The sequence below is a fragment of the Coptis chinensis genome, chromosome 3 (assembly GCF_015680905.1).
Source record: "Coptis chinensis isolate HL-2020 chromosome 3, ASM1568090v1, whole genome shotgun sequence".
In the NCBI taxonomy this organism is placed as follows: Eukaryota; Viridiplantae; Streptophyta; class Magnoliopsida; order Ranunculales; family Ranunculaceae; genus Coptis; species Coptis chinensis.
Window position 1 is genome coordinate 39,883,545 of NC_141458.1, and position 9,029 is coordinate 39,892,573.

The 9,029-nt window shown below is 36.7% G+C and overlaps 1 protein-coding gene across 1 annotated transcript; it reads left to right on the forward strand.

Moving 5' to 3' along the window:
- Nucleotides 1-300: 300 nt before the first annotated feature.
- LOC147509583 (BNR/Asp-box repeat family protein) lies at nucleotides 301-6,269 on the forward strand. Its single transcript, XM_086601879.1, has 8 exons — nucleotides 301-631; nucleotides 713-799; nucleotides 1,585-1,712; nucleotides 4,471-4,567; nucleotides 4,656-4,733; nucleotides 4,831-5,056; nucleotides 5,140-5,363; nucleotides 5,928-6,269. Exons 1-8 carry the CDS (start codon nucleotides 428-430, stop codon nucleotides 5,949-5,951), a joined length of 1,068 nt encoding a protein of 355 aa, XP_086458005.1. The 5' UTR covers nucleotides 301-427; the 3' UTR covers nucleotides 5,952-6,269.
- Nucleotides 6,270-9,029: the final 2,760 nt, after the last annotated feature.

Genomic DNA, 9,029 nt, shown 5'->3' on the forward strand with positions numbered 1-9,029 from the left:
TTTGGTCGACCGGCAAGACTTATAGTATTTGTGGACTTGTTCGCAGTTTAGGGGAGACTTGCGGCTTCATATTATGCATGAAGTCCTGGTGAATAGGGAAAATACCATTTGGGCTTTCAAAGCGTTGAAAAATCTGAAGTTATGTTTCCCTGGGCATAAATACCATGAACTAGCGTAGCGAGTGATCAAGTTGCTATTAATGTCGCTCGTCACAAGTTCAAAAATGAAAAACCCAACACAATGAGCCCAGTTTCGTATAATAGTTTTTTAAACAAGCCCCACGTGCGAATTCACACCACATAAGCAGCTACGAGACAACGTGACAGCAACTGCTAGTTTGAGTTTGATTTTGATTTTGGCAGGTGGATTTGTCTTTTTGTTGTAATAAGAAAAAAGGTCTATCCTCAAAACACGATGAAACATCATCATGCCAATGACTAGTTTTGTGTCAACCTTTCTCTTCGTTTGCCAGCTTATGAACCTCTTCCACTCAATCCCAAGTAGCAGGTTTATATTGGCAATGACAGATGATAAGATGAGTAATAATAATGCTGTCGTGTTAAAGGAGGAGTTCACATTTCCTCTCAATTCTGTTCCTTTTAACAGCTGTCATGCTTCCACTATTGTTGAGGTCTGAAGTTGCTTCTTTCTCATTATGTCATTTCATTCTGCACTACTGACTTATTTATTACTATTGTTTGTTTCTTATTAGGTTGGGAATGACCATTTTCTGGTTGCTTATTTTGGTGGTTCTTTTGAGGGTGCACCTGATGTTAAGATTTGGTTGCAGATGTACAAGGTCAGTAACTAGTGTTCTTGATTTTCCCTTTTTAGAGTAAGAGCCGCGTTTTGATCATTAATTCATCAATGTATATAATTCAAGTACTCTAAAGTCAACCATGAATGAGTTTCATGTTCAATAGAGGTTTTGGTTATGCTCACTGTGAGGGACATATATTGTCATCAATATATTGCCGACACGTGTCATTGTCTGATCATTTCTTGAGACTAACTTATTGGATCATTACAATTGGTCATCTCAAGAGTAATGAGTTACCATATGTTACAAAATGAACATCAATATGTGCATGGAACAATAATAGCTATCAATGCAATTAACCAACGGAGCACCAAAGAGGGGAGAGAATTCTATATATTTCCTTGCCACTCTACCAAAAGGAGGAGAATTGGATGCTTCTTCTCCACTCTCCATCTTCTCTATTCGCCATCGATTATTCGATCACAAAATCCAAACAATGAACTACGTTCAACTTGATTCCAGTTCGTCAGGGAACTGGATACGTAGGCAGTTCGATCGGTCGAACTCAATCACAACATCATTCTCCCCAAATTTCCTACACGTAAGGTTCACCCAATTCAAACATTTACACTCACTTATGCACCACCTCTTTTGACCAGCAAACGTTTGATAAATTTATACCAACTAGTGCATTCTGTGGAACCTGAAGTTGTAGATTCTTACCCCTTAGTCTTGTTGGGATCAAAACACTGTACGGTTCCAGTTTTTGGCTGTTTGATTTGCAGAATGTAGTGGACTAATAATGTAGGTTAACCATCATGCAGGATGGTGTTTGGCAATCTCCTACAGTCGTTGATGAGCAACCTGATGTCCCCATGTGGAATCCTGTATTGTTCAAAATTTCAGGATCGGAGTTGCTTATCTTCTACAAAATTGGGCTGGAGGTTCAAAAGTGAGTTATAAACCCATCCATGTATACTCTTCTGTTGCTTCTATACTTGCATTATATAATTTTCTTACACCAATAACAATTTAACTTAAAACCCATCCATGCACAAGGATTAACTTAAAAGCTGACAGGAATGAATATACCAGATTACCTGATTGGTTTGGAGTTTCATATTTTAGTGTACAAACTGGTCCTAACGTGTTGTTTCAATGATTTGGTCATCATAATCTATATGTGTGTGGGTGTCAAAAATCGAAATGATCGATCTAGGAGTCCATAAATGCTTCCAATCATATCACGAATGTTAAGTAAAGATAATTGACAGTTTGTGAAAGTTCTATCCTAGGGTTTTTCTCATGCTATTTTCTAAGGGATATCTGATTTTAGCAACGTGGATGTAAAACTGTACCCACTTACCAAGATGTACACTTCGGAGAATTCTACTTGTGTGCGTGTGTGGTTTAAAAGAGGTGGTGGTAAGAGAGTTGAAGGAGAAGAGGAATAAGAGCAGTGAGAGAACTGCTAAGGTAGTAAGGTGGTGGTGATTGCAGCGAAGTGGTGATCACATCAACGTGGTTGTGGTGTTGGTGAAGCTGACAAGGGTGCCCCACAAATTTGTTTTGGACATGTAGGCAATTTTATAGTTTTGTTTGGTAGCCACCTAATAGAAGTCCTACTATACCCATACCTAGTAGAAGAAGAAATGAATATTGATCAAGAGATACATCAATTGGAAAACAAAAAGTAATGGGAGCAAATGGGAGGCATCCTTAGGGACCATATGCATGCTGGTATCTTTCCAGTTCTCATATAAGATTGTGTTTTCTTCAGAACGGAACTCTGGGTTTAAATTATGTGAGCCAAACTGCGAAAGATTTGTGACAGTGATAACCGAAGATTAAGAAAGGCAATCCATCGCTGCAGGAGCAAGATATTTTTTCTTGTGTTTTTGTCTTTTAGAGTGCCAGGAGAATAGAATCGTTTGCAATCTAGGTACCCATGGGGATGGGGGTTGCATTTCTTCACTAAGGATGGACATTGCTTGTGAGCTTTAAAAATTGGGTTGCCAATTCAGAAAGAATTTTTTTTAAGAGCAATGGCTCTACAAAATTTACATTGCCACATAGAAGAATGCAGGAGCAAATGCTGATAGCTGAAACCATTTCCAGCATTATATAGCCAGTTTGGCATGAAGCAGGCAAATAAGGACAACACGGATCCGATTGGATCCTGTTTATTACAAATGTAAATGTGATCCAATACAAAGGTTGCACTTTTGATAATATAAAGTTGCTCAACGACTCACTTAGCAATCCCTTAAGATCAACTTATAAGCCTAAATGGAAATGCCAAAATTGCAGCAACGGGGTTTGAATTGGAGTCCAAAAGCTTGAGTTTAAAATTTGCATCTGTTACTAAATGAGCTTGTGGTTCGGACGTGAAAGTATTACACAAGGTGATTGCACAGTTCTTATTTGTTCACTTTGCTACAGCTCCTTTGTTGAGCAACCCATGTGGGCATACTGATGATGGTGAACAGAATAGGAAAGGGTTGAAACTGAGAAAGTGGGATGGTGAATAGAATAGGGCTGGGAAGCATATGGTGAAGGAGCACCTGTGGATATGCTCAAGTGGTCTAAACTGGGTCAGACCTGCAAAAGTAAAACAAAAAGAACATTGGATTGAAACATCAATTAGGATGAGAATAGCAATTTCATGCATTTTGATAGATACAAAATTACAACCAAGAGCAATAGCATCAAAGACATAAAATACCATATAATTACTTCAGATGACCATAGTATATCGTAAGACAAGATACAAGAGTTTGATCTTCTTTGCTGGCAGTAGTGGACTCTAAAAAGGAAAAGAGTTCTATATAGAACTAACTTTGTACATTTTATTTCTTAAAAAGGGTGATTTGAAATTCTATTCCCTGAAAGACAAACAGCTTGACTCTCTTTTCAGGTGTTAATACCCATCTTCAAAAGTGTAATATCCTCCCATAGTTGCTTTTAGGTTGCACCCTTGCAGTATCTATCTATCTTATATACAAAGTAGTGTGGTCCTCTAAGAAAGGAATCCATTCCCTTTGATATTCTCCCAGCAAGGAACTGATACAAACTGATCAAATGTGATGCGGTGCATATATGTATGCACAGTGTGCACATGGTGAGCACATGTGTCCAATCAAGAAGCCCAAGCCCATTACGTTTTCTATTATTATTAGTTGTTAATATATGTAAAGGATTCTTGGAGTCCAAGAAATCCTATTCTATAAATAAGGGCTTGTGTTCTGAGTAATGAAAGATTAAAAGGTGTGATTTGTAGTGTTTATGAAGAACTAGGACTCTTGGTTGCTATTTGATATATGTGTGGAGTTGATTAATCATTTCTTCCACCGATTAAATCTACAAAAAAATGTGTTAACTTAGCTTCCACAAAGAACAGACCGCATTTCTGAGAACCAACGATCTTTTAAAACAGATCGCCTTTTTGAGACCTTAAGCTTGTTTAGGACATGCTTTCTTCAAAAGAATAATGTGAAAACCAGTAGGCATGTTATCTAGTCCGTTAGACTGACAAACTGCATTTGCGTCATGTACATATACTTGTTTCAAGGAATTCAATTTGAGTAACTACTTTAAATGAGTTAAAACCAATATCTATAATATAGTGCCATATGAAAGAATTGTTATTGAAAGGAAGCTTCCAATATCTTCCCACTAAGTTGTTTCTCTGATGACATTTCAAACTGCAGGTGGAGTGGATGCATGAAACGGTCGTTTGATAAAGGTTGCACTTGGTCAGAAAGACAACAGCTTCCACCTGGAATATTGGGGCCAAGCAAGAATAAGGTACAAAACGAATTCAAGTTTCAATATGTAATATGGTTAAGATAGAATGTATAAAATGGTAAGCATTGTGTTGCTGTCTGTTTTTTAGCCTATCTTGCTTAATAGTGGGCGCCTGCTCTGTGGATCCTCAGTGGAAAGTTGGAATTCTTGGGGTGCATGGGTGGAGGTGATTAAACGCCACAGATCTCAATGATGATTTCTATACATTATGATCGTTGTCGCTGCAAAGTTAAGGTTATCACTCTTGGATTCTTATGTCATAGGTTACAACTGATTCAGGACGGTCGTGGAGCAAGCATGGACCAATATTCATCAAAGACAACCCACTTAGTGTAATTCAACCAGTTCCTTACCAGACTGTGAATGGGACATTGCGTGTTCTACTAAGATCCTTTGAAGGGATTGGCTCAGTTTGCATAGCAGAATCCAATGATGATGGCTTGACCTGGAGTTATGCGAAGCCTACGGAACTCCCCAACCCAAACTCAGGTTTTGCATTTAAACCTGCATTTCGCATGTGCAATCTTGTCCCCTTACTTTCACTGTTCATTTCATGAAGGTCTATATGATAGGAATTGATGGAGTTAAACTGGAAGACGGCCGTCTGCTACTTGCTTACAATACCATATCGAGAGGAGTGCTCAAAGTTGCTGTCTCCAGAAACGATGGTGACACCTGGAATGATTTACTAACATTAGAAGATAGTTTGGGAATGGAGTTCTCGTATCCTGCTGTCATACAAGCCAGCGATGGATGTGTTCATATCACTTACACCTATAAGAGAACCCAAATCAAGGTAACTAACTAGGTTTCCATTTTCGCATGCTCAGAAAACTTGATCGAAAACTTCAGCTCCTGGTTGTTTGGTTCACCTAGACATGTTTAGTATTCACTGATTTTTATTTTAGATACAATCTTATCTGCTTATTGATAATCTGTATATAAAATCTCCCCATTCCATAAGTTCTTCCATTCCTACCAACAGTCCCAAACCAATTCTGAAAATGATTGGCATCCAACTATTCAATTTGTCAACCAATTATGCTAGGCAAACGATATTTTTTGATATCCAGAGTCCAGAGTTTTTCGGATAATCTTTCACAAAAATCAGGGAACCTACTACGTAGTGGAATTGAAGCAATACCACATGGACTGGGTTTAGGTGTTCTCATCATGTCTCTGCTAACCCATAGCATATGACTGCATATGCATACAATGAATTTTGTTCTACTGTTGCCTACTTATTGGGGGAAACGAAGAAAACCTCGTGCTGCCTATTGTTCATTCAAAGTTTTGTTGCATAGTAATGCTACGTTTAACTTAACAAAGAATCTAATCCCTTTTGCTCTGTACCTAGCAGCATATCACTCTGAAAGTCAATTGATTTGACAAGGTATTGGCGAAACCTTGGGCAGCAGCCCCCGGCTCTCATATTCCAGTAGGAGGTACCACAGAATCAAGCAGAGATCAAGGGTAACCGTGAAGACACATTCTGTTGGTAATTGTGTTACCTACACTGAATGAGTCATCTATACTAAACAAAATCTTGATATATCTACATGAACAGTGTAAAATGGTTCCGCTCGAGGGTTCCTGCTATTTAAAATTTTTAAAGTACTTCATTTCTGGTTTTATGGCATTTGTCTAACTGATCATTTCATATTATTTTATATTTATGTATATATATTTGCTTTTAAGCCTTTTTATCTAGAATTATATTAAGCAGGTGCAACCTGATACAAGCACAACTTGAATAACTTACGAGACTCATTGCCTTAGGAGTGGTCAATGTTCCGGTTCTGGTCCAGTTCTTAGTGTTGTAAGAATCAAGAACCATTTAATTTGCAATTTGGGTTTCGGTTCTGGTTTTTAAAATTGTGGAACATTATCCATAATAACCACTGGTTCATAGTGGGTATTCTCGATTCCGGTTCTTTAGAAATTCACTATTTACACACATTTTTTATTAGTCTTATTAAAAAGGAACAAAACTGATAAGGACAAAATTATGAAATAATTAACCCAAAAACCCACCCTTATTTCAAAAACACCTCAAGTACATTAGTTGACTATTGTCTGAAAAAAACAATATTACCCTAGTATACATAGACGTCGGTGCATACCTAAGTACCACAATAAAATGGTATGCACTGATGTTTATGCATACTAAGCATCACAAGAAAATGGTATGCACAAGTGTCGGTACATACCACTTATCGGTACTTTGGTATACACAAATGTTGGTGCATACCTAAGGATCACAATAAAATGGTATGCACCGACGTCTATTCATACCAAGCATTACAAGAAAACAGTATGTACAAGTGTCGGTGGATACCTATCGGTATGCACTGACATTTGTGCATACCATCTCTTAGTATTGCAAACAAATGAAATGTGACCCTCTTCCAATACTCTTCTATCGACACAAAGGATCATCGAAATATTTCCCTTTTTGCATTTTTGGCTACAAAATGAGGGTTTTTTTTTTTTTTTTTTTTTTACTCATTTTTTTGTATTTGAGTAATTGACTAATTTAGGCAAATAATTAATAAGGTATCTAATCGTTGAGAGAGATATCTAGTCGTTGAGAAGAGATATGTTTTTCTTTTTTTCGATACTGATCATTTATTATATATCTTATTTCCTATTTGTACGAAAATAATTAATGAGGAAAGAGAATATGAGGGGATATTTTCGTTGTTTATTGTGATTTGTAAAATTTCCAATTTTTTGGGCTTTTGATTGGTTTGGGCTTGTGATTTGCCAAATAGACATTTTCTACAAATATTATTTTTTGGGGGCCTTGTATATTGGGGGCCCTGTGCAGTCACCCACATTGCACCTGCTCAGGGCCGGCCCTGTGTGCGAGGTATGTACAGACCTCAGTGCATACCAAACATCACAATTAAAATGGTATGCACAAGTGTCAGTGCATACCATGCAAGGTATGCACAAACATCAGTTCATACCAAACATCACAAAGAAAATGGTATGCACAAGTGTTAGTGCATACCACCTCTTGGTATACGAAGTATACACATATGTCAGTGCATAGAAAGATAAAATTGGAAAGAGTAAAAAAAAATATATATATATATATATATATGTGTGTGTGTGTGTGTGTGTGTGTGTGTGTGTGTCTTTATTAATAATTAAAACGTGAAATATGGTTTTTCTAATAGTTATAAGCCAAAAAATATCCTTATCATTGGTTTCAAAATCCAACTGTCCTAGACTATGATTACAATTGGAAATTGGACATTTTGGCTTATTTCTTGTATTAAAAAATAGTGTACTAAAAACACAAAAATACCGCACGAAACAAATCGGTTTTTAAATATTGATATAAGTAATTATGTCATTCAATAATAAAATTAAGTAAAATCATATATTTAAAGTTGTAAGCTATATTTTTATTTTAGTTATAACATTAAATACTATGAAAGCTATATATTACACTGATAAATATAATTTAGTAATATATCAATGAACGTTTTGAGTTTTTATATACTTTATTTATATATATTTTTATATTAAAAGTATGATAACATTCGGTTCCGGTTATGGTCCAATTCTTTTGTTTAAAATATCATTCAATTCTGGTTCTATACGGTCGGGTTTTTTAGTACCCATTTTTAAATAGTTCATAAAATTAGAAACCGTAACTATGATTTTTTCTACAGTTCCTGATCCGATTAAATGGGTATCCATTTTAGACACCCTTACATTGTCTAGAACATCTAGAACATGATACCATTTTAGTACAGTAAGTTATGAGGGGGAAACTGAATATCCTAAGATGTGAGCGCTCAATGAGCACCCCATTGATTGTGCATTCATAATTTCATATGCACACCAATTATTTTTTTATCCCGCAGCGCCCCCCTATATTATATTGTAATCTTTAAAGAGGCGTCCCCAAGCTCTTAAGCCACATGATCGAGTAGTCCCTTCACTATTTCTCTAATGGTTTTCACTTTGATTTGTGATACTACACTCTTTTTCTCCACAAATTAGTTGTTTCTCTTTTAAGTGTTCCCTTAGCAAAGAATAACAGGTTCCTCTTTTGACTATCAAAAGCTTGTAGGCCTACACTGCAAGTACAACCTATGTAAACTGGAGATTACACTGCAAGTATAAGGAGCTTAGTTAGTTGTTAATGGTGGCCTCTAAGGGGTGATTCTTAACCTTAGGGGTAATTAGGTCTTTTTACAAAAAAAAATTCAAAAATCATGCAAAACACACAAGTTTTCGGTAGTTTAGTGAGCGCAAACCCTAGCACACCAGCTAGAGTATGCATTGAGGGAGATGAACTGGGTACAATATCACCTTCGAGTGAGGAGTCTAATATGGACTTGGTAAGTTCAGTCTTTCTCAAGACATATGGTGCGGGATCCCTCGAAAGATTCAGAAAAAGACTTGATCTTGCTGTAGCTGGAGAAGCTACGGGACCAAGCAA

Bases quoted from the DNA above. Each gene is read 5' to 3' on its own strand.
- LOC147509583 (XM_086601879.1), top strand. From the start codon at position 428: ATGCCAATGACTAGTTTTGTGTCAACCTTTCTCTTCGTTTGCCAGCTT. The intron at 5,057-5,139 runs GTTTTGCATTTA...TCTATATGATAG, and splicing joins ACTCCCCAACCCAAACTCAG to GAATTGATGGAGTTAAACTG. The intron at 5,364-5,927 runs GTAACTAACTAG...TGTACCTAGCAG, and splicing joins ATAAGAGAACCCAAATCAAG to CATATCACTCTGAAAGTCAA.